Source organism: Bufo bufo, chromosome 1 (genome assembly GCF_905171765.1).
Source record: "Bufo bufo chromosome 1, aBufBuf1.1, whole genome shotgun sequence".
NCBI classification, from domain to species: domain Eukaryota; kingdom Metazoa; phylum Chordata; class Amphibia; order Anura; family Bufonidae; genus Bufo; species Bufo bufo.
The window spans coordinates 710,900,089-710,926,572 of record NC_053389.1 but is presented as its reverse complement, the minus strand read 5'-3'; the positions used below and the strand labels follow the sequence as shown (position 1 = coordinate 710,926,572).

The window sequence follows — 26,484 nt, the reverse complement described above, 5'->3', positions numbered from 1 at the left end:
TGCTGTCCACCTCAACACTGTGCTGCCAGCCCAGGGAGGCTATCTGCTAACCGTGAGTAAACTGATGAACTGTGTGTTATACCATTTGACCCCGATATGGTCTACCGTGAACCTCACGTGTACCCCCTGCGACTGGCTGGCTGCACATTTCCCCCCCACTTTTTGGAAAAGTGCTTCTTTTGGGGCGAAAAATACGGTAAACAATATAATGTGATGGAAAAATTAATCCAGCCAGCAAAGGAGGCAATATGGACAATCACAATAGATTAGTAAGTATTAACTTTTTCTACATAAACAATGCCATTTGCAGAAGTGAGACAACGCCTTTAATAGAATATTCTGAGAAATGGAATACTTTTTATGAGCCTAAAACCGTAACATTATAATTTTTAGTGCACGGATATGCCTATGTGAAGAGGAGTTGTCCATACTGATTGGTCACAACACATCATCATTTGGAAAACCACAGTGGCTGAGCGTGGAGTAAGAACAGTAAGGTACAGTCAGGTCCATAAATATTGGGACATGGACACAATTCTAACATTTTTGGCTCTATACTCCACCACAATGGATTTGAAATGAAACGACCAAGATGTGCTTTAACTGCAGACTGTCAGCTTTAATTTGAGGGTATTTACATCCAAATCAGGTGAACGGTGTAGGAATTACAACAGTTTGCATATGTGCCTCCCACTTGTTAAGGGACTAAAAGTAATGGGACAGAATAATAATCATAAATCAAACTTTCACTTTTTAATACTTGGTTGCAAATCCTTTGCAGTCAATTACAGCCTGAAGTCTGGAACGCATAGACATCACCAGACGCTGGGTTTCATCCCTGGTGATGCTCTGCCAGGCCTCTACTGCAACTGTCTTCAGTTCCTGCTTGTTCTTGGGGCATTTTCCCTTCAGTTTTGTCTTCAGCAAGTGAAATGCATGCTCAATCGGATTCAGGTCAGGTGATTGACTTGGCCATTGCATAACATTCCACTTCTTTCCCTTAAAAAACTCTTTGGTTGCTTTTGCAGTATGCTTTGGGTCATTGTCTATCTGCACTGTGAAGTGCCGTCCAATGAGTTCTGAAGCATTTGGCTGAATATGAGCAGATAATATTGCCCGAAACACTTCAGAATTCATCCTGCTGCTTTTGTCAGCAGTCACATCATCAATAAATACAAGAGAACCAGTTCCATTGGCAGCGATACATGACCACGCCATGACACTACCACCACCATGCTTCACTGATGAGGTGGTATGCTTAGGATCATGAGCAGTTCCTTTCCTTCTCCATACTCTTCTCTTCCCATTACTCTGGTACAAGTTGATCTTGGTCTCATCTGTCCATAGGATGTTGTTCCAGAACTGTGAAGGCTTTTTTAGATGTCGTTTGGCAAACTCTAATCTCTAAACACACACCTGGCCATGGAACAGCTGAGAAGCCAATTGTCCCATTACTTTTGGTCCCTTAACAAGTGGGAGGCACATATGCAAACTGCTGTAATTCCTTCACCGTTCACCTGATTTGGATGTAAATACTCTCAAATTAAAGCTGACAGTCTGCAGTTAAAGCACATCTTGTTCGTTTCATTTCAAATCCATCGTGGTGGTGTATAGAGCCAAAAATGTTACAATTGTGTAGATGTCCCAATATTTATGGACCTGACTAAGTATATTGAAAACTTGAATGCAGCTAGCTTCGATATATGCCAAGGTATTACTTGCAATGTATTTTAGTCTTGACATTTTGCATATATTGGTGGTCATATGTGAATTGTGTTTATACAAAATATAAAGTTCTTGTGCAGCACTTCATGCTTTTGACTCAACATGAACAGGAGGGAAACCTGTATAACAGGTTTAAACAAATCCTGTAATTGGCACATACTGTATGTCTAGTACAGTATATGGATTTTTATCATCTATCATTATACTAAACCGCAAGGTGAGAGCTAACATATTCTAAAATGGTTCTCCCCAAAATCTCTTCCAGAAAAGAATTTACTGCCTAAGGGCTCATATACACAAATGTGGTTTGGTTCTGCATCCGAGTCGCATTTTTTGCGGCTCTGATGTGGACCCATTCACTTAAATGTCCGCATCCGTTGCTCCATTCTGTGGGGCACAAAAAAAATAGAACATGTCCTTGTCCGTTTTGCAGACAAGAAATTGCATTTATTTTATGGGCGGCCTGTTCTGTTCTGCAAATTGTATAACGCACAAGGGCGGTATCCATGTTTTACATATCTGCAATTTGCGGACCACAAAACATGGCACGTTCATATGCATGAGCCCTAACAACCGCACAAGTTTCACTGGGGTTGTCTGACAGCCATTATTCTTACTTCTATACATCACGGCAGAATGGCCTCTGAGCTGAAGACGGACTTCTACTACACCAAATTAAGGCCTCAAGGACATGACCGTTATTTTCATCCCTGTGCTATCCAAATATTTTGCGGACATAACACTGACCCATTCATTTCTACAGGGCCATTAACATCTGTATTTTTTTAAGATCCACATGGCTGTACCACAAATGTCCTATTTTTTTTTACTGTATTTCAGATGAGAATAGTCCTTTCTATTGATCAGAGTAAGAAAAATGTGGCGTACATACAGAAGGTATCCGTATTTATATCCGTATCCATTGTTTGTGTACTGAAATACTGACATGTACAGTACAGACCAAAAGTTTGGACACACCTTCTTATTCAAAGAGTTTTCTTTATTTTCATGACTATGAAGGCATCAAAACTATGAATTAACACATATGGAATTATACACTGCTCAAAAAAATAAAGGGAACACTTAAACAACACAATGTAACTCCAAGTCAATCACACTTCTGTGAAATCAAACTGTCCACTTAGGAAGCAACACTGAGTGACAATCAATTTCACATGCTGTTGTGCAAATGGGATAGACAACAGGTGGAAATTATAGGCAATTAGCAAGACACCCCCAATAAAGGAGTGGTTCTGCAGGTGGTGATCACAGACCACTTCTCAGTTCCTATGCTTCCTGGCTGATGTTTTGGTCATTTTAGAATGCTGGCGGTGCTTTCACTCTAGTGGTAGCATGAGACAGAGTCTACAACCCACACAAGTGGCTCAGGTAGTGCAGCTTATCCAGGATGGCACATCAATGCGAGCTGTGGCAAGAAGGTTTGCTGTGTCTGTCAGCGTAGTGTCCAGAGCATGAAGGCGCTACCAGGAGACAGGCCAGTACATCAGGAGACGTGGAGGAGGCCGTAGGAGGGCAACAACCCAGCAGCAGGACCGCTACCTCTGCCTTTGTGCAAGGAGGAAGAGGAGGAGCACTGCCAAAGCCCTGCAAAATGACCTCCAGCAGGCCACAAATGTGCATGTGTCTGCTCAAACGGTCAGAAACAGACTCCATGAGGGTGATATGAGGGCCCGACGTCCACAGGTGGGGGTTGTGCTTACAGCCCAACACCGTGCAGGACGTTTGGCATTTGCCAGAGAACACCAAGATTGGCAAATTCGCCACTGGCGCCCTGTGCTCTTCACAGATGAAAGCAGGTTCACACTGAGCACATGTGACAGACGTGACAGAGTCTGGAGACGCCGTGGAGAACGTTCTGCTGCCTGCAACATCCTCCAGCATGACCGGTTTGGCATTGGGTTAGTAATGGTGTGGGGTGGCATTTCTTTAGAGGGCCGCACAGCCCTCCATGTGCTCGCCAGAGGTAGCCTGACTGCCATTAGGTACCGAGATGTGATCCTCAGACCCCTTGTGAGACCATATGCTGGTGCGGTTGGCCCTGGGTTCCTCCTAATGCAAGACAATGCTAGACCTCATGTGGCTGGATTGTGTCAGCAGTTCCTGCAAGACGAAGGCATTGATGCTATGGACTGGCCCGCCCGTTCCCCAGACCTGAATCCAATTGAGCACATCTGGGACATCATGTCTCGCTCTATCCACCAACATCACGTTGCACCACAGACTGTCCAGGAGTTGGCAGATGCTTTAGTCCAGGTCTGGGAGGAGATCTCTCAGGAGACCGTCCGCCACCTCATCAGGAGCATGCACAGGCGTTGTAGGGAGGTCATACAGGCACGTGGAGGCCACACACACTACTGAGCCTCATTTTGACTTGTTTTAAGGACATTACATCAAAGTTGGATCAGCCTGTAGTGTGTTTTTCCACTTTAATTTTGACTCCAAATCCAGACCTCCATGGGTTGAAAAATTTGATTTCCATTTTTTATTTTTGTGTGATTTTGTTGTCAGCACATTCAACTATGTAAAGAACAAAGTATTTCAGAAGAATATTTAATTAACTCAGATCTAGGATGTGTTATTTTTGTGTTCCCTTTATTTTTTTGAGCAGTGTATACATAACAAACAAGTGTGAAACAACTGAAAATATGTCATATTCTAGGTTCTTCAAAGTAGCCACCTTTTGCTTTGATTACTGCTTTGCACACTCTTGGCATTCTCTTGATGAGCTTCAATAGTTAGTCCCCTGAAATGGTCTTCCAATAGTCTTGAAGGAGTTCCCAGAGATGCTTAGCACTTGTTGGCCCTTTTGCCTTCACTCTGCGGTCCAGCTCACCCCAAACCATCTCGATTGGGTTCAGGTCCGGTGACTGTGGAGGCCAGGTCATCTGGCGCAGCACCCCATCACTCTCCTTCATGGTCAAATAGCCCTTACTTTCAAAGTTTTCCCAATTTTTCGTCTGACTGACTGACCTTCATTTCTTAATGTAATGATGGCCACTCGTTTTTCTTTACTTAGCTGCTTTTTTCTTGCCATAATACAAATTCTAACAGTCTATTCAGTAGGACTATCAGCTGTGTATCCACCTGACTTCTCCTCAATGCAAATGATGGTCCCAACCCCATTTATAAGGCAAGAAATCCCACTTATTAAACCTGACAGGGCACACCTGTGAAGTGAAAACCATTTCAGGGGACTACCTCTTGAAGCTCATCAAGAGAATGCCAAGAGTTGCCAAAAGGTGGCTACTTTGAAGAACCTAGAATATGACATATTTTCAGTTGTTTCACACTTGTTTGTTATGTATATAATTCCACATGTGTTAATTCATAGTTTTGATGCCTTCAGTGTGAATCTACAATTTTCATAGTCATGAAAATAAAGAAAACTCTTTGAATGAGAAGGTGTGTCCAAACTTTTGGTCTGTATGTGGACATGAAGCCTAACTTTATCTTTGTAAAAATAACCTTAAAGGGAACCTGTCACCGGGATTTTGTGTATAGAGCTGAGGACACGGGTTGCTAGATGGCCGCTAGCACATCCGCAATACCCAGTCCCCATAGCTCTCTGTGCTTTTATTGTGTAAAAAAAACGATTTGATACATATGCAAATTAACATAAAAGAGTCATATCTTACTTGTGTGACCAGAGAAGAGTCATATTTTCAAGCTCTGACTCATCTCAGGTTAATTTGCATATGTATCAAATCGGGTTTTATACACAATAAAAGCACACAGAGCTATGGGGACTGGGTATTGCGGATGTGCTAGTGGCCATCTAGATACCCATGTCCTCAGCTCTATACACAAAATTCTGGTGACAGGTTCCCTTTAATAAGGCTCTGTTGCTTCCGGCTGTGCTTTAGACAATACTCTCGACACATACATTGAATGTGCCCATAGAGTTCTATTGGTCAAGCAAATGCCAAAAATATACCTTGTTGGCAATTGTTTGGCAGCTATATATCGGTATAGCTTTTATTCAACTGCACTGAAAAAGATTGTTAACTGCACCTTTCTACACATCTGTATGCAAAAAAAAAAACACGTACAGTGCCGTCTTTTCTGCGCTCAGTGGAAGACATATCTATAAGCTTACAGTTGTGTATATCTGCGGCAAGCTTTTAGTAGCCCAGCTAAAACACACACTGAATGTAAGCCCCCAAACTGGTGTGAACCAAGACAAAAAAAATCCATACCTACTTATCACCCAAATAATGTTTTACCTTAAACCAGATCCACCTGAAGTATTACTTCTATAGGAATCTGTAAAATGAAATACTATATTGTATTTGATATTTATGAGAAGATAAAAGTCGGGAACATAAAAGACTGTGAATTTGATGAAAAAAAAAAAAAAAAAAAGACTAGCTAATTGTCAAAATTAAGCTCCCTATGCACTGCCGCTAGACATCTGTAGGGTCAGTGGGTTTTCATGAAACTTCTGATATGTCATAGAGACGTTTCAATGGTTTTGACTGGTGGGGCTTTGATTGACCCTCGATCGCTAGAATAAAGACGTAAGGCAGTGAAGTGCTTGCATATCACGCTGCCTCTCCTCGATCTTGCATTCGGTGGGGTTCACAGCACTTGGACCGCCATGATCAAAACATGTCTCTATGACATATCAAAAGTTTTATGAAAACTTTGTGACACTTTAAACCCCCTGGCCTCAATCCCTTTAGACTGTGCTCTTAGGCCCCTTTCACACGGGCGTTGCGGATTGGGGCCGGATGCGTTCAGGGAAAATGGTGCGATTTTGACACTAAAACAAGTCAGTTTTCACTGCAATTGCGTTCCATGTTTGCGTTTTTTCCGGGCGGGTTCAAAACATTGTAATGCGTTTTGCACGCGCGTGAGAAAAATCTGCATGTTTGGTAACCAGACCCGAACTTCTTCACAGAAGTTCGGGTTTGGGATCGGTGTTGTGTAGCTATTATTATTTTCCCTTATAACATGGCTATAAGGGAAAATAATAGCATTCTTAATACAGAATGCATAGTACAATAGGGCTGGAGGGGTTAAAAAAATAAAAATAAAATTTAACTCACCTTATTCCACTTGATTGCGCAGCCTGGTTTCTCTTCTGTCTTCTTCTTTGAGGAATAGGACCTTTGATGACGTCACTACGCTCATCACATGGTCCATCACATGATCTTTTACCATGATGATGGATCATGTGATGGACCATGTGATGAGCACAGTGACGTGATCAAAGGTCCTTTTCCTGTGCACAGCAAAGAAGACGACAGAAGAGAAGCCGGGCTGCGCGATCAAGTGGATTAAGGTGAGTTATATTATTATAAAAAAAAAATGTAACCCCTCCAGCCCTATTGTATGTATTATGTATTAAGAATGCTATTATTTTCCCTTATAACCATGTTATAAGGGAAAATAATAATGATCGGGTCCCCATCCCGATCGTCTCCTAGCAACCATGCGTGAAAATCGCACCGCATCCGCACTTGCTTGCGGATGCTTGCGATTTTTACACAGCCCCATTCACTTCTATGGGGGCTGCGTTGCGTGAAAAACGCAGAATATAGAACATGCTGCGATTTTCACGCAACGCACAAGTGATGCGTGAAAATCACAGATCGTGTGCACAGCCCCATAGAAATTAATGGGTCCGGATTCAGTGCGGGTGCAACACGTCATGCATTGCACCCGCGTGTGAAAGGGGCCTTAAACTTTCCCTACTCTTATTCAAGGTGACCATAAACTTTCAGTAGATGACAGCCCAGCCACACACATGCACGCTCAGAACTTACATTTACTACAGAAAAACCATCAGCTGTTGCAAGGATTTTCTGGGTTTGTCACAGATGTCATTTATTGCTATGTGTCGGGTGATAAGAATGCTGTCCACAACCAATCATCACAGTGTTATATAATGCGGTTGGAAAGTCTTCAGGCCTTTTCACATTTTATTATGTTGCAGCCTTGTGCTAAAATTTAGAAAAAAAGTTTTTCCCATCAATGTAGATTGTAAGCCCTTACAGGCAGGGCCCTCTCTCCTTCTGTACCAGTTTGTAACTTGTCTTGTTCATGCTTAGGCTACTTTCACACTTGCGGCAGAGTGATCCAGCAGAGCTGATCCAGCAATCTGCATGCAAACACACAGCATTTGTAGACAGATCTGGATGCGGATCCGTCTCACAAATGCATTACAAGAACGGATCCGTCTGTCATACGGACAAATGGATCAGTTTCTTTTTTTTTCTTTCACATTTTAAAAGGTCTGCGCATGCGAAGACCAGAAGGACGCATCCGGAATTGCAGTATTTTTAATGCCGGATCCGGCACTAATACATTTCAATGTAAATTAATGCCGGATTCCGGCATTCCGGCAAGTGTTCCGGAATTTTGGACGGAGATAAAACCGCAGCATGCTGCGGTTTTATCTCTGTCCTGAACAGTCAAAAAGACTGAACTGAAGACATCCTGATGCATCCTGAACGGATTGCTCTCTATTCAAAATGCATGGGGATAAAACTGATCAGTTCTTTTCCGGTATTGAGTCCTTAGGACGGAACTCAGTGCCGGAAAAGAAAAACGCTAGTGTGAAAGTACCCTAAGTGCAATTGTCTGTATTATGTATGTATACCCCTTTTCATATGTACAGCGCTATGGGATGAATGGTGCTTTAATAATAAATAAATAATAATAATCTGCACTCAATATCCAATAATGACAAAATGAAAACAGAAGGTTTGAAATCTAAATCTAATTTATTGAAAAGGAAAAACTAAAATCTTGCATTGACATAAGTATTCAGACCCTTTAGTCAGGACTTGGCAGCGATTTCAGCCTCCAGTCTTCTGGAGTATGATGCCACAAGGTTTGAACATCTGGACTTGGGGATTTTTTGCCATTCTTGTCTGCAGATCCTCCCAAGCTGTGTTTGGTTGGATGGAGACCATTCGTGGATAACCATTTTCAGGTCTCTCCAGAGATGTTCGACTGGGTTCAAGTCAGGGCTCTGGTTGGGCCACTCATGGACATTCACAGAGTTGTCCCCAAGCCAGTCTTGTTGGAAGATGAACCTTAAGCCCAGTCTGAGGTCCACTCTGGATCAGGTTTTCATTAGGAATATCTCAACTGTTTGCTCAATTCAGCTTTTACTCATCTCTGACCAGTCTCCCTGCCCCAGTCTCTGAACCCCTCCTTCCTGGCATGATAGTGAAACCACCATGCTTCACTTTAGGTATGGTATTGGACAGGTATTGAGTAGTGCCTAGTTTCCTCCAGACATGACGCTTAGAATTAAGTCCAAAAAGTTCAATCTTGGTTTCATCAGACCAGGAAATTTTCTTTCTCACAGTCTGGGAGACCCTTAGGAGCTTTCTTGCAAACTCAAGGAGGGATTTTATGTGTCTTTTACTTAGGAGAGGCTTCTTTCTGGGCATTCTACCATAAAGCCCAGATTGGTGGAATGCTGCAGTGATGGCTGACCTTCTGGAAGTTTATCTATCTGCACACAGGATCTTTGGAGCTCAGCCAGAGTGACCATTGGGTTCTTGGTCACCTCTCTTACCAAGGTCCTTTCCCCCTGATTACTTATTTTGGTGGGGCGGCCAGCTCTAGAAAGATTCCAGGTTTTTCCAAAGTTCTTCCATTTAAGAATTATGGAAGCCACTGTGCTCTTGGGAAACTTTAGTGCAGCAAACATTTTTGTACCCTTCTGCACATCACACATCTCTGAGTTCTACAGGTCCTCCACATGGCTTGTTTTTTGCTCTGTCAGCTGTGAAACCTTATATAGAGAGATGTTGGTCTTTGCAAATCATGTCCAATCAACTGAAATAACCATAGGTGGACTGCTCCAATCAAGTTGAAGAAAAATCTGAAAGATGATCAAGAGAAATAGGAGGCTCCAGAGCTAAATGTTTAAAATGTCATAGCAAAGGGTCTGAATACTTATATCCATGTGAAATTTTTGTACTCCCTTTTAATAAATTTGCAAAAATGTCAGAAAATTCTGTTTTATAGGATACTGAGTGCCGATTGGTCAGGGAAAACAATTTTTTATTTTTTTTTAGTACAAGGACGCAACAGAACATTAATGTGAAAAAGTGAATGGGTCTGAAGACTTTACGAATGCCTTGTATATATGTTTTATGTACTGTCTTTATGGCAAAACTGCACCATAACGTATGTGAACATACCCTAAATAACAGTAAGAATCGTTCAGCAAAAAGCAGGTTCTGATTTTTGCAAGTGCAGAGTAAGGCTATTTTCACACTCACATTTGGTGCAGATCAGTCATGGATCTGCACAGACTGATCCGTTCAGATAATACAACGGATCAGTCTGTATTATCTTTAACATAGCCAAGACGGATCCGTCTTGAACACAATTGAAAGTCAATAGAGGGCGGATCCTTATTCTATTGTGTCATAGAAAACGGATCCGTCCCCATTGACTTACATTGTGTGTCATAACGGATCTGTTTGGCTCAGTTTCGTTAGACGGACACCAAAACGCTGCAAAGCAGAATGGAGACGGAATGGAGGCAAAGTGAGACAATCTGATCCTTTTCCATTCAGAATACATTAGGGCAAAACTGATCCGTTTTGGACCGCTTGTGAGAGCCCTGAACGGGTCTCACAAATGGAAACCAAAACGCGAGTGTGAAAGTAGCCTAAAACGCTAAAAAAACAAAAACAATTCCTGGGCACTGGCCCATGTAAAAAGGCCTTCAGTAAATCTTCCTCAATGGGTGTGTGATTAGAATTACATTAATTAACAGTTTAACAAAATGCATAAGCTTACCTATGAGCCCACTTCGAGGAGGGCTTATCAGTGAAAATCTAGTTGGACCAGATGTGGTTAACTGTAAATACAAAATGTATAGTTTATACCAATAATACAGTATAAATGCCTGATGGACACGTAGCTTATACATTTACACTTAGACTTACATTCTTCTTCCTGGCTGCACTAGAAGTGAAGTCTGTTACCTCAATCCTGTGCAAACATAAATGATTAGTACACCACACATATAATATAATATAATGTAAAACTAGGGGTGTAACTACAGTGGCTGCAATCACATCCTGGCCCTAACGAGGCCCAATAGCCTATCTGCTGTTTGAGAAAATAACTGCGCTATGGCATGGGGTACACAAAGATCTTTTACAGATGCAGCATTTGGACTTTCAAGTTACATTTCTGTGTAAAATAATATTTTTTTTTAACACCTATGTGACAGGAATTTGGTGCATCTGGAAGAGTAAACTGCAAAGATGTTTAACTAGTTAAGGCACTATCCAAGCAGCGAGGTCTGCTGTGGTCTATACTGTACTTGAGGGCTATGTTAGAGACCTCTGTGCACCATACTTACTTCTTTATACTGGGCATTTGTGAAACAGATGGAGAATATTGTTCTTCCGTACGTACTGAAGTAGAAATAAAACAAGGCTGTTTTAATCATTACATAAAAAAATTATAATAAATCTGCATACTGCAAATATCTTTTGAAGACTCGGATAACAATTTGGGTGGTATCAACATGTATTTAATCTTTTGCCAGTTAGAGGGAAAACGGTAAGATAAATGTGTGATAGCCGGTTCCCCGCTCCCTGCTTTTTTACAGCGACCCAGCCTAAGGCCCCTTAGTGACCCCCGTAAAAAAGGCGTATGGGTGGTCACTAAGGGGGTTAGGACCGGCATTGTGTGTGCCACAATTAGGAAGCCGTGCACACCTCCTAATAATAGTGGTGCATGTAAGCTGCCCGTGTGCCACAAATGAAATCTACTCCAGCCAAGAGCTGAAGTAGATTACTGGTGTAATGTTTGCTTTTGGGGAAAGTGGGAAAGGTGCTGTAAAAAGCTAAAACTGGCATATGGGTATAATAACCCCCCCCCCACACACACACACACACACACACACACATATGTTATTGCCATAATCTGTTAACTAGTGAACACTGTGTATAATAACTGATATATTCTACTTGTATTTCCAATTTATTTTAAGTAAGTGCTATTTAAAAGAGTTTCCCTAAGTGTTTTTTACTGATGACCTATTCTCCGGATAGATCATCAGTATCTAATCAGTGGGGGTCAGACACAGAGGACCCCGGCCGATCAGCTGTTTGAGAAGGCACCTGCGCTCTGCTGCGGCCTTCTACAGCTTTTCTTAGGTCATGTGACGTCAATGTACATTGGTCACATGGCCTACGCACAGCTCAGCCCCACTGAAGTGAATGGAGGTAGGCTGTGATACCAAGCACTTTGCTTGGTAAGCAGAGAGAAGGCCACAGCACTTCTGAATGCGCTGTTGCCTTCTCAGACAGCTGATAGGCGGGGGTCCCAGGTGTCAGACCCAGACCAATCAGATACTGATGACCTACCTAGAGGATAGGTCATCAGTAAAAAAACACTTGGAAAACCCCTTCAAAGGGTAACTGTCATGTTTTCATAAAATTTTCATAAAAATAAAAAAATAATTTAGCATATGTTACTGCTGCAGCAGCATTATGCATAAAGCAATCTTTAGTTTCTTCACATACCACTGTTTTCCTTAAGTTTTTCCCTTAGTTACGGCTGTTTAAACAGTTACAATATGAGGATCTTCTCAAGGTGACTTCTCTGCCAGTTCTCTGAGGCCAAAATTGCATTCCCTCACTTCACATACACACTTGCTGTAGCCAGCAGCTCCCTGGGAGCCAATCAGATTGGATTACTGAGAGACACGCCTCCTCACTCTGAAGCCTAATGCAGGCATGCGGTGTGGAGGACCGCCCGTCCGTCTTCCTGTCTTCTTAGCCAGAGACAGACGAGCCATAGCAATGGTCTTTTAAGGGAGCAGTGGAAAGAGAGAGCAATGACATTAATGAAAGCTGTTATTATAAGGTAATTACAGACTAACTCAGGTATACGTGCCTAGCTCTAATAAACTAGCAAAAAAAAGAAACATTTGTTACACTTTAAGCAATATACAGGATCATGGGGGGCAGACTGCCTATTAAATGTGTTGTATGTCACATGATGAAGGGCAACTAGATGCAAAACATCCACCACCAGTGATCTCACATCCTTACTGCCTTGTTGAGGCTGTACATACAATAAAGGATATTTTATGGTGAGTGCTGCAGTTCCTCTTGTTTGTTTTGGCATCATCAATACTTGGACTATTTCTGCAGAGAACCATCTTAAAGTGAACTTGTCAGGTGATTTTTTTCTGTCCTAACTGAGATCAGGATATGATAGAGGGAGAGAAGCTGAGCTCTTTGACCTATAGATTTATATGATTTAGAGCTAGATTTCTGAGCAAAAAGCAAACACACTGACGGGTAATGACTTATAGGCTTCAGGTCTAGTGGCCTGTGGTCTATGAGAGTGAACGGCGGGGCCCTGGGTTTTGGCCTAGAGACGCCCAGGAATATTGATAGGTATTTTGAGCAGCCATGGAGCCCCCAGGAGCCTCTGGGCCCCCACTTTAATCCACTATTGATCATTTTGCAGACACAGCCACACATATTTTAGTCCATATTGGCCATTGCAGTGATCTGAACTGGTCATACATGTTCAATAACATAGGTGACAAACAAAATATCTTTAGTCTATTGGCCGAAAATTTTTAAATATGGCCAACTTATTTTCCAATGGTCTGTCATCAGTTGGCTAAAACAATCATTTTGGTTGAAATTATTTGTTGTGATCAACTTTAGACTAATATATATGACCACCTTAACAGTACTGTATGCACCTATGGCGTTATCATGCAGAGTACATGAGCAGGATGGAAGGAGAGATACTGCTAGAGGTAAGTATCCTTGACACTGCAAGAGAATAAAATACCAAGTATGAAAAAAGTAAAAATCCAGAATAACCCTTTAAAGAGGACCTTTCATGCGATTTTATTAAGGGAGATATATACAGTACAGACCAAAAGTTTGGACACACCTTCTCATTCAAAGAGTTTTCTTTATTTTCATGACTATGAAAATTGTAGATTCACACTGAAGGCATCAAAACTATGAATTAACACATGTGGAATTATATACATAACAAACAAGTGTGAAACAACTGAAAATATGTCATATTCTAGGTTCTTCAAAGTAGCCACCTTTTGCTTTGATTACTGATTTGCACACTCTTGGCATTCTCTTGATGAGCTTCAAGAGGTAGTCCCCTGAAATGGTTTTCACTTCACAGGTGTGCCCTGTCAGGTTTAATAAGTGGGACTTCTTGCCTTATAAATGGGGTTGGGACCATCAGTTGCATTGAGGAGAAGTCAGGTGGATACACAGCTGATAGTCCTACTGAATAGACTGTTAGAATTTGTATTATGGCAAGAAAAAAGCAGCTAAGTAAAGAAAAACGAGTGGCCATCATTACTTTAAGAAATGAAGGTCAGTCAGTCAGCCGAAAAATTGGGAAAACTTTGAAAGTAAGGGCTATTTGACCATGAAGGAGAGTGATGGGGTGCTGCGCCAGATGACCTGGCTGCCACAGTCACCGGACCTGAACCCAATCGAGATGGTTTGGGGTGAGCTGGACCGCAGAGTGAAGACAAAAGAGCCAACAAGTGCTAAGCATCTCTGGGAACTCCTTCAAGACTGTTGGAAGACCATTTCAGGGGACTACCTCTTGAAGCTCATCAAGAGAATGCCAAGAGTGTGCAAAGCAGTAATCAAAGCAAAAGGTGGCTACTTTGAAGAACCTAGAATATGACATATTTTCAGTTGCTTCACACTTGTTTGTTATGTATATAATTCCACATGTGTTAATTCATAGTTTTGATGCCTTCATAGTCATGAAAATAAAGAAAACTCTTTGAATGAGAAGGTGTGGCCAAACTTTTGGTCTGTACTGTACCTATACTTGCTGATGCTGCCACACTGCTTGATTTTTTAAAATATGCCTCCTATGCCCCGGCTGTGCCCCGCTTGATTTCTCCCGCTCAGTATGCTAATACTGAGCATCGGAAAAATGAGGAGGAGACTGAGACGTCTCCTTCTCCCTGGCTTTAGCGCTGTCCAATCGCAGCGCAGAGCGTCACAGCCAGGGAGAAAAAAGCATTTGTCAGGTCCTGTTTACACTTTGATTCGTTCTTTTCCATCAGGTTGCTCTTTGAAGCATAAAGCAATATTCTGTCCATTAAAAAAAAATCAAGAGATACCCAATGGAAACATCATAAATAAATTGTGCAAATCAAGCAGATCTCAACTTATTGTAATAGATCCACCTGAAGCCAGAAACAAAAGATGGATCACAACAGATTAGATATATCTGCCAAGGATCCTGTAAAAACAGAGACCATCACACCACTGTGAGCAGAGCCTAAAATACACATTTATTTTGTAATTGTGGCTCAATATTCAGCGTGGTACTTACTTACTCTGGGTCATCCTTCCCTGGGTCCCAGGTCTTTCTCATGTATGTAACATCACGTAATACTGCAACATCACTTCACTTAAGAATAACCACATTGTGGATGTGCACTCATCCCTTTATGTCATGTTCATTACAAAACAGAAAACTAGGGAGACGGACTTGGAGCAGCAAGTATTTGAATATCAGGAAAGCAAACTATAGTAAATATGAGTCTGGCTGTGAATACGTATTATGTTTAATTCAACTTACTTGGGTCCATATTCCTTAATGAACTGGATGATGGCAGTCGACTGTAAGACTGAGAAGCTCTTAAACTACAACTTAAGAAGAAATGTGTGATATAAAAGTGAGTTCACATTAAATTAATAAATAAGTCCAAAGCATAAAATGTGGAGGAGTTGGCCAGAAAATATAATAAAAATTTTGCCATGAAAACTAATGAAAAGCACAAAAAAATAAGGTGTGTAATGACTGACAAAAAAGCCATCTTACCTCTGTAGTTGTTGTGTGAGGTCCTTAATTGTCTCTTCTAGCTTTGCGATCTAAACCAACAAGAAGTTTACCATGTGATCATCTTGAAATGTTTGTATTTGGAGAGAAATATGGGATTCCATGAAAAAAAAAATCACCAGCTCTGGAAGACTGATCCAGCATTACCCCCAATACAAGTTAATGGGGACGGATCCGTTTTCTCTGACACAATAGAAAACGGATCCGTTCTCATTGACTTTCAATGAAGTTCATGACTGATCCGTCTTGGGTATGTTACAGATGATACAACCGGATCCGTTCGTAACGGATGCAGATGGTTGTATTATCAGTAACGGAAGTGTTTTTGCTGAACCCTGCCAGATCTAGCAAAAACGCTAGTGTGAAAGTAGCATTAGGCCTAGTTCATACGAATGTATGGCTTTTATAGTTTTTTGCGGTCCGTTTTTCACGGATCCGTTGTTCCGTTTTTGAGTTCCGTTGTGTTTCCGTTTTTCCGTTCCGTTTTTCCATATGGCATATACAGTATACAGTAATTACATAGAAAAAATTGGGCTGGGCATAACATTTTCAATAGATGGTTCAGCAAAAACGGAACAGATACGGAAGACATACGGATGCATTTCCATATGTGTTCCTTTTTTTTTGCGGACCCATTGACTTTAATGGAGCCACGGAACGTGATTTGCGGCCAAATATAGGACATGTTCTATCTTTCAACGGAACGGAAAAACGGAAATACGGAAAGCATACGGAGCACATTCCGTTTTTTTTGTGGAACCATTGAAATGAATGGTTCTGTATACGGACCGTATACGGAACACAAAAAAACGTCCCATACACTTGCAAAAAAAAGTTTGTGTGAACTAGGCCTTAGGCTAGGTCTACACCACAAAATTTGTTGCGCGACAATTTTTATAATGGTAGTCTATGGTGCCGCACTGCGACATGCTGCGACTGCGACGAGAGTCGCAGAAAAATCCATCTCGAATGGATTCTTTGCAACTGTCGCGTCTCAGTCGCAGCATGTCGCATGTTGCAGTGCGACACCATAGACTGTCATTATAAAAATTGTCGTGCGACAAATGTCGTTGTGTAGACCTAGCCTTAAACGTCAGTGTTCGGTCAGTGATTTCCATCAGTGATTTTGAGCCAAAACCGGGTGCGGCTCTAAACACAGAACAGGTGCAGATCTTTCCCTTATACCTTATGTCTGTGGAGGCTCCAATCACTGACAAAAACACTGATGTGTGAATGAGGCTTTAGGCTCCATTCACACGTTCGTGGTGTGTTGCGGACCCGCAAATTGCAGATCCGCAACACACCCGCTCGGCACCCCTATAGAAATGCCTATTCTTGTCCGCAAGCTGCGGACAAGAATAGGACATGTTCTATCGTTTGCAGAGCTGCGGACCTGAAGATCGGGGCCGCGCTCCGCAAATGCGGATGCTGACAGCACACTGTGTGCTGTCCGCATCCATTCCGTCCCCATAGAAAATGAATGGGTCCGCACCCGTTCCCGCAAAATTGCGGAACGAATGCGGACCCATTTGCGGACGTGTGAATGGAGCCTAATGTGTACATTACCGTAAACAGTCAGCTGCTTCTGCTAAAATCAGTGGGTTCAGATAACTTTCAACTTTCACCCGGATCTCCAATGTGAACACGTGGAGCCAATAGATGTAATGAGCAAAACTAGGTCACCAAATGTTACTGATTAAAAAGGTATATGAGGAAATTTCTTAACCCCTTCTACCCCAGGCCAGTTGTCACCTTCCTGCCTAGGCCATTTTTTTTAAAATCTGACGTGTCACTTTATGTGGTAATAACTTTGGAACGCTTTTACTTATCCAAGCCATTCTGAGATTGTTTTCTCGTGACACATTGTATTTCATGACAGTCATAAATTTGAGTCAATATAGTTCACCTTTACTTATGAAAAAATCCCAAATTTACCAAAATTTTAAAAAAAATTTGCAATTTTCAAAATTTCTATTTCTCTGCTTTTAAAACAGAAAGTGATACCTCATAAAATATTTATTACTTTACATTCCCCATATGTCTACTTTATGTTGGCATAATTTTGTAAATGTCATTTTATTTTTTGGGGACGTTAGAAGGCTTAGAATTTTAGAAGCAATTCTAAAAAATTAAGAAAATTTCCAAAATCCACTTTTTAAGGACCAGTTCAGGTCTGAAGTCACTTTGTTGGGCTTACATAATAGAAACTACACCGCTCAAGTTACTCAAAACTGATTTTAGAAACTTTGTTAACCCTTTAGGTGTTCCACAAGAATTAAAGGAAAATGGAGATAAAATGTAAAAATTTCACTTTTTTGGCAGATTTTCCATTTTAATCGGGTGTTAACAGCCAAACTCAACATTTATTACCCTGATTCTGAGGTTTGAAGAAACACCCCACATGTGGTCGTAAATTGATTTAAGGGCACATGGCAGGGCACAGAAGGAAAGGACTGCCGCATGGTTTTTGGAAGGCAGATTTTGCTGCACTGGTTTTTAGACATCATGTCCCATTTGAAGCCCCCCTGATGCACCCCTACAGTAGAAACTCCCAAAAGTGACCCCATTTTTAGAAACTAGGGGACAAGGTGAAAGTTTTATTGGTACTATTTTGGGGTACATATGATTTTTAATCGCTCTATATTATGTTTTTTGTGAGGCAAGGTAACAAAAAAATGTCTGTTTTGGCACAGTTTTTATTTTTTACGTTTATCTGACAGGTTAGATCATGCGCTATTTTTATAGAGCAGGTTGCTATGGATGCGGTGATATAAAATATGTCTACTTTGTTTGTTTGAGTTTTACATAATAAAGCATTTTTGGAAAAAAAATATGTTTTTGTGTCTCCATTTTCTGAACGCCATATTTTATTTTATTTTTTCTGCCAATTGTCTTGTGCAGGTGCTCATTTTTTGCAGGAAGAGTTGACGTTTTTATTGGTATCATTTTTGGGCACATATGATTTTTTGATCATTCATTATTACACTTTATGAGGCAAGGTGACCAAAAAAATTTGTTGTTTTGGCACAGTTTTTATTTATTTATTTTTACAGCGTTCACCTGAGGGTCATGTGATATTTTTATAGAGCAGATCGTTACGGATGTGGCAATACCTAATATGTATACTTTTTCTTATTTATTTAAGTTTTACACAATAATAGCATTTTTGAAAAAAAAAATGATGTTTTAGTGTCTCCATAGTCTGAGAGTAATAGCTTTTTTATTTTTTGACCGATTGTCTTAGTTAGGGGCTCATTTTTTGTGGGATGAGATAATGGTTTGATTGGTTCTATTTTGGGGGGCATACGCCTTTTTGATCGCTTGGTGTTGCACTTTAAATGATGTTAGGTGACAAAAAATGGCTTTTTTTGGCACTGTTTTTATTTTATTTTTAAATTACGTTATTCATCTGAGGAGTTACAGTAGGTCATGTGATATTTTTATAGAGCAGGTTGTTACGGACACGGCGATATTGACTTATTTTTTTTTCACTTTAACACAATAATAGCATTTTTGAAGCAAAGAATATTTTAGTGTCTCCACTGGCTGAGAATCATATAATTTTTATTTCTTTTTTTGGGCGATTGCCTTCAGTAGGATCTCAATTTTTGCCGGATGAGGGGACGGTTTGATTGGTCCTATTTTGGGGGGCATACACCTTTTTGATCGCTTGGTGTTGCAGTTTTTGTGATGTAAGGTGTTTGACACTGTTTTTGTTTTTATTTTTTTACTGTGTGAGGTTAATTCATGTGATATTTATGTACACTTTTTTTTATTTATTTCACTTTAACACAATTGCATTTTTGAAACCCGAAAAATGATGTTTTAGTGTCTCCATGTTCTGAGAGCTATAGTTTTTTTTTTTTTTTTTTGGGCGATTGTCTTATGTAAGGTCTCTTTTTTTAATAATTCTCTTTTTATTAATATATTATCAACAAAATAAATCATACATTACAAATATTTAAGTACTTTTGAGAAAGAAGCATACCAGAACAACTGGTCAGTAAAGAATTACATCGCATGTCACACATATAACCTGTTTCCTATTTAAGCAATAGTCTTCCAACCTGACTCATCACGCATTATGAGACATACGGTTCACATACATTGTTAATTCAAAAGTTCTGTAGTGAAAGTCTTTTCACAAGTAAGAAAACATAAAACACATAGAACACTGAATCGATGTATAAAAATAAAATACATTGAAATGTTGAGTAGGTTCACTCCAATAGAAGCTATATCTTTATAGCTTTTGGTCAAGATCACTATATTATATTTTAGTCTGGATACACAATCCTTTCACACAAATTTATACTTATCCCTGTAGATGATATGTTGTTTGACTTTCAACTCCATCTTCTCTTGTTAACCCCTAGAAGGTCTCCTAATTCACCCACTCCAACCCCCTCATAAGGAGGGAAGAAGAGTAGGGGAAGAACGAGAACCCCAGTACATACATCTAGGTTGTATTTACTCTCATTGTTGAGTTTCCATATGCAACTTCCATGGTTCCCAAGTGTCCAGAAAACCTTGTCTATTATGGTTTTCCCAGCTCGCTAGCTCCTCCATTCTACATATGTGATTCATTTTTTCATACCACATTGTTATACTAGGTGGATCGGGGTTTCTCCATAATGTTGGGATGAGTAATTTGGCCGCTGCAATCATATGTGTCTGAAAGTTTTTTTTATGGGGAAAAAATTTGCCTTCTGGTTTCCATAGTAAAACTAGGGAAGCAGTGAGTGATAAATGTCCTGGGCAGATCTTATTTATGGTGTCCTCCACTAATTTCCAGAATTGCTTAATTTTCGGGCAATACCACCATATGTGGGAAAGGCTACCTAGACCTTCTAAGCATCTCCAGCATTCACTCGAGTTACTGATGTGGATTTTATATAGAAATTTAGGTGTACGATACCATCTAGTGAGGGTTTTAAGTGAGTTCTCTTGCACTTTGACACATCTAGAGAATCCATGCGAATGTGACATAATGAAGGATCTGCTCGAGTTATCTAAACTAATACCTAATTCTTTTTCCCAATCACCTATGTAAGAAGGGGCCAAATCTCCTCTTTTTTCTAAAATCTGACGATATATTAGTGATAGGCCCTTAGTTGGTGATTTTGGTAGCAGTACCATGGTCTCCAGCCAAGAGGGGTCAACCTTCTGCAGGCGATTAGAAGAAAGAAACTTCCTACATGTAACTTCAAAATCCCATCTCTGTATATCTGAACCAACTCTCGGCGGTTCACCACTGAGAGATTTATAGAAATCAGAGGTGGAAGTTAACTTCAATAGATCTCCTATTCTGAACTCAGACACTGAGTCCCAAACTGGGCTAGCCTCCATCACCTTGTCCGAGAGAGTATAGGGTAATACATCAAGAGGCATAACCGGGGATAATCCCCCTCTACTAAGATTCAGTGCAGGTGACTTCTGGCATTCCTTAATAGTGCCCTTGGTAATGGCACTTATGAGTCCCAGTGGACCCAAAGAAGGGGTTTTGTGCCATAGCAGACATGCACCTTGTTTCCCTAGTATTTCTCTTTCCATACGCACATGCAGGGGAGGTTCTTTCTGTCTAGCTAAAGCTAACCATCTCTCTAGATGAATTGCCTGCACGTACGCATACATGTCAGGTAATGAGATCCCTCCATGTTTCTTTTTCCTGGTGAGCAGGGAGAATGGCAGCCTAGCTTTCTTATTAGCCCATAAAAATTTACCAATAATAGACCTTATTTTGTCCAGAAAGGATCTAGGTATTTCTATTGGGGGAGAGCGTAACAGGTATAGCATTTGTGGCAGAATATATGTGGTTATAACATTTTTCCTGCCTATCCAGGAAATCCTGGGTTTCAAGGGTTTATTTAGAAACACTTGGATTTTAGCTAATAGTGGTGGGTAGTTCAGGTGAAACAGATGGGTAGGATTGGCTGGTATCATCACTCCCAAATACTTTAACGCTGTGGATGGCCACTTAAAGGGGGACATATCCTTCAACTTTCTCATTTGTGTGGGAGTCAAAGAAACTCCAATGGCCTCAGATTTTTCTAAATTAATTTTAAAATTAGAGATTTCCCCAAAGACACGGAAGGTCTCTAGTATATGTTTCATCGCCTCAATAGGATTGGTGACCATTAATAATAGGTCGTCAGCAAATGCTGCCATTTGCTGACGACCTATTATTCACTGAGGAGAGAATTACACAGTTTAGTAAAGTGCGGATTCAGTACATCAGCAAATTTCTTGTAATATACAATGGGGAGGCCGTCCGGACCTGGGCTTTTCCCGATAGGGATGCTTTGAAGGACTTTAGTAACTTCCTCCTCTGTAAATGGTCTCAACAGGTTTGTCTTATCATTGGCAGACAAGGTAGGATTTCAGTTGTTTCAGTACATCCTCCGTCTGATCTGTTTTATGAAGCTTTTCTAGCGTGGAAATCTGCAAGAGCAGGGAATTTATTATCTGTGTCCTCTGTTTTTTAACTCTGGCACCTATGCTAATAAATTCCCCCCTTACTACAGTCTTATGGGCTTCCCATAAAATCGGGCACGTTGTCTGCGGGGACTCATTTAGACTAAAATAATCTATGAGTGTTTTATTGATCTTTTCCTTGTGTTCTTTTTCTTCTAACAAAGTTGAGTTAAGCCTCCATGTCCAGGTCTTCCCTGGCATATCTTCAACAGCACAGGGGCATGATCCGAAATCGTGATAGATCCTATGGAAGTCTCTTTAATTGCGGGTATAGCAATATTGGATAAAAATATGTAGTCCAGGCGCTGATAAGAGCCATGGACCTTAGAAAAGAAGGTGAAGTCCCTGACTTCTGGGTGAAGTAATCTCCATACGTCAGATAAATTCCCCTCCGCCAAAGCAATTTGTAATCTACGCTTTTGTTTTTCTGAAATATGGGGTGTGGCAGATGTGGAGTCCATCTCATGATCCAGTGTGAGATTAAAATCTCCACCCAATATCAAGAGCCCTTCTGTGAAGGTTTTCAAAGATTCTAGCATCTGAATAAGCCATTTAACTTGCCCCTTATTTGGAGCATATATAGCAGCTATAGTGATCATTGAGTTAAGGACTTTCCCTTTTATAAATAGAAATCTTCCATTAGGATCTATCAACTTTGCTGTCACTTTAAATGGGAGGTTTTTGCTAAAACCGATAGAGATACCTCTTGATGCCGAGGAGTGGGTGGCATGATGCCAATCTGGGAAGTGTCTACTGGACATGTTGGGGACGTGGTCGTGTCTATAATGTGTTTCCTGTAAAAGCACAATATCAGGGTTTTCTTTCCTAAGGGTGTGGTAAACCTGACTGCGTTTCTGTGGGATGTTCATTCCATTCACATTTAGTGAGTAAATTGTGACGTGTGCCATATCAATGGGATTTAAGGCTTGTGTTACTTTTAAGACTGGTGTTCGTGAACCTTAAAGCTCGATTCAGAAAAATAAAAGCAAAAAACAATAAAACAAATATCAACAGAATAAAAGGGCTTAGGAGCCCCATAGGCGCTACAATGCGCAATTTAGCAATGACATGTTTAAGGTAAGAGATTGGGGGAGGGGACATAGGTAGAGACTACTAGAAAAATCTAGATGTACCACTCACCCGACCTCTTAAGTATTAGCAATCAAACTGACCGATAACTTAAACCTGTTAACCTTTGATTCTGACAGGCAGTTTAAAGAGACAGGGAAGATGTCATCACCCATCTCCTCAATATCTGCAGTAAGCTCAAACAGCAAAACCACACTTTCGGTCTCAAAGTGACATCATGTAGAATATAAAAGTAGTGTGCTTGGAATAGCATTTATCAACACTATTAAACATTAGAAACAACGAGTTTCAAGCACTATAATGCCTACTTATAAAATAGGGAGAAAAATGGCGCTCACTGAAACAACAACAGCGAGAGATAATAAACCTGGATTCTTTAACAACAACGGGAAGCAAATCAGTCCCCTGTCAGTGTCTTCTTCTTGGTGTACTTTTGTTTGGACATCGCTTGCCAGGGTGATGGTGCCGCAAGCTTTGGTAACTTTTCCATGTTGGCAGACGGGAGCCAGGACGGTATGTCCAGAGGCGAAATCTCCAGGGCTTCCCACATCTTGGAGAGATCATCAGGATGACGGATTATTATCTGTCTGCCATTGATTGTGGTGCTAAGTCCAAAGGGGAAAAGCCACCTCATAGGCAGCTTCCTCTCCCTCAATGCAGCTGTAAGGGGTTTCAACGCCTTGCGTTTTGCTAGGGTGCTAGCTGCTAAGTCCTGAAACAACAGGATTTTGTTCCCCTCATAGATTATTTCTTCTCTCTCCCTTGCCGCTTTGAGAACTGCCGCTGTGTCAAGATAATTCAAGAGGGCACAAACTGTATCCCTTGGCGGGTCGCTTGCAGCAGGTTTAGGCCTAAGCGCCCTGTGCGCCCTTTCGATGGTGATAACCTCAGCCCGCTCTTCTCCTACAAGCATGGCAAATATCTGCCTGACACTGTCCAATAGTGCTTCTGCCGCCACTGATTCGGGCATGCCCCTTAACCTCACATTCTTCCTTCTCCCCCTATTCTCTTGGTCCTCTAAGTGGAGGTATACGTTATCCACCTGGGAACTGAGAGACTTCATTTGATTTTGGAGGCCTTTGCTATGGTGTACTACTGCTATCTGGAAATCTTCCAGCGCTTCCACTCTTTGCCCCACGTGTGTTACCTCCGTTCTAATGGCCGCCAGCTCCGTCAGCACTGGTGACAACGCCTGGGCCAAAGATTGCTGTAGGGAGTGCTGTAAGAAGGCTCTGGTAATCGGAGCAGGGTCCGAATCTTCCGGCAGGTCCGACGGGGCACATGAGCTAGCGTCATCCGACTCCATGTCCAGAGCCGCGGCAGTTTCCTCAGCCGCCGCCATCTTCCCCCTCACTGCTGGAGACGCCGTCTTCTTGTAGATGCATTTATTCAAGTCTCCATGCGACTTTTTCACCTTGGTCGACTGGGTGACCTCTCCACCTCTCTCCTTGTTGAGTTTGCCCATTATCGATTCGGTCAGAGCTGTAAAAAAGGCTGTTGGTCGGGTGCTATGGAGAGGAGCTCAGAGCTCACACGTCTTCCACCATGCTCAGTTGGCTCCGCCCCCCAAGGTCTCTTTTTTTGCAGGATGAGGTGACGGTTTGATTGGTACTATTTTGGGGGGCATACGGCTTTTTGATCGCTTGGTGTTGCACTTTTTGTGATGTAAGGTGACAAAAATAGCTTTTTTTTAAACAGTTTTTATTTTAATTTTTTCCAGTGTTTATCGGCTGGGGTGGATCATGTGATATATTTATAGAGCCGGTCGTTACAGACGTGGTGATACCTAATATGTGTGTGTTTTTTTTTTTTTCATAAAATCAGGGGAAAGGACGTTTTTTTTCTTTTTTTACTTGAAACTTAATTTTTTTTTAATTTTTTGGGGGTCTGATCCCCTCTGCAATGCATTACAATACAACTGTATTGTAATGCATTGCCTGTTAGTGTAATACACTAACAGGTTGCCTAGGAGGTTCCCGTCAAAATGCGGGAATGCACCTACCGCCATGACGTACTATTACGTCATATGTCGGGAAGGGGTTAAAGGCTATGTACACCTTTGGGGACAATTTTTTATTAATTGCATTGTACTTATTTTAAGCTAAAAATCATTTTTTTCTATTTATTTTTATTAAAAAATATGGAATCCTTTTTTGTGTACAGAGCTGTCTTTTCCGTCATCTGGGGAGCATATGGACTCCTTATCTCTGCTCTCTGAAATTATAAACACTCGTTATAGCTCAGTCCTTAGGGTACTTTCACACTAGAGTTTTTCTTTTCCGGCATTGACTTCCGCCCTAGGGGCTCTATACCGTAAAAGAACTGAGCATTCCATTCAGGATGTATCAGGATGTCTTCAGTTCAGTCTTTTTGACTGTTCAGGACAGAGATAATACCGCAGCATGCTACAGTTTTTTCTCCGGCCAAAAATCCGGAACACTTGCTGGAATGCCAGATCAGGCATTTTTTTCTATAGGAATCTATTAGTGCCAGATTCGGCATTCAAAACACCACAATGCCGGATCCGTCCTTCCGGTCTACGCATACGCAGACCGAAATAAATTTATGCCGGATCCGTTTTTCCGGGTGACACCGGAAAGACGGATCCGACATTTCAATGCATTTGTAAGACTGATCAGGATCCTGATCAGTCTTACAAATGCCATCATTTTGCATACGTTTTGACGGATCCGGCAGGCAGTTCTGGCGACGGAACTGCCTGCCGGATTCCTCTACCGCAAGTATGAAAGTACCCTTATCCTACTGATATAATTGTGGCTTAAATAAGTGTTTATGACCTCTCAGTAGTTTAGAGATAAGGGTTATTAGATGACCAGCACAAAGTGAAAGTACCAGTCACACAGTTAGAAAAACTGTTAACCCTTTGACAGAATTACTCAATATTTTAAATAAACACTAATTGAAGATTTTTGGGGGACTTTCACACTAGCGTTATTGTTTCCCGGTATTGAAATCCAGTAAAGGGTCTCAATACCGGAAAAAAACGCTTTCGTTTTGTCCCAATGCATTCTGAATAGAAAGCAATCCATTCAGTATGCATCAGGAATCTTCCGTTCCGTCCCTTGTACGGTATTTGACCAGACAAAATACCACAGCTTGCTGCTGTATTTTTTCCAGACAAAATTCCGTAACACTACCGCACTTGCCGGATCCGTCATTAATTTCCATTGAAATGTATTAATGCCGGATCCGGTACCAAGTATTCCAGAAATTGCTGCATCGCCGGATCCGGTTTCAGTCTGCGCATGCGCAGTTCTTTCTAGCGTTGAAAAAATTAAATACCGGATCTGTTATTCTGGA

The 26,484-nt window shown here is 41.2% G+C and overlaps 1 protein-coding gene across 2 annotated transcripts in view; it reads right to left on the bottom strand.

Moving 5' to 3' along the window:
• LOC120985983 (probable E3 SUMO-protein ligase RNF212) overlaps nucleotides 1-26,484 on the bottom strand; it is a 48,846-nt gene that overhangs the window by 7,386 nt on the left and 14,976 nt on the right. The window contains exons 6-11 of one of the 2 annotated variants that reach the window (XM_040414238.1): nucleotides 15,583-15,632; nucleotides 15,340-15,410; nucleotides 11,090-11,144; nucleotides 10,668-10,713; nucleotides 10,519-10,579; nucleotides 5,970-6,009 (exon numbers count right to left, since the gene is read on the bottom strand). In XM_040414238.1, the coding sequence (XP_040270172.1) occupies nucleotides 5,970-6,009; nucleotides 10,519-10,579; nucleotides 10,668-10,713; nucleotides 11,090-11,144; nucleotides 15,340-15,410; nucleotides 15,583-15,632 (323 nt within the window). The remainder of the gene's footprint in view (nucleotides 1-5,969; nucleotides 6,010-10,518; nucleotides 10,580-10,667; nucleotides 10,714-11,089; nucleotides 11,145-15,339; nucleotides 15,411-15,582; nucleotides 15,633-26,484) is intronic. The other variant, XM_040414239.1, reaches the window with a different exon arrangement.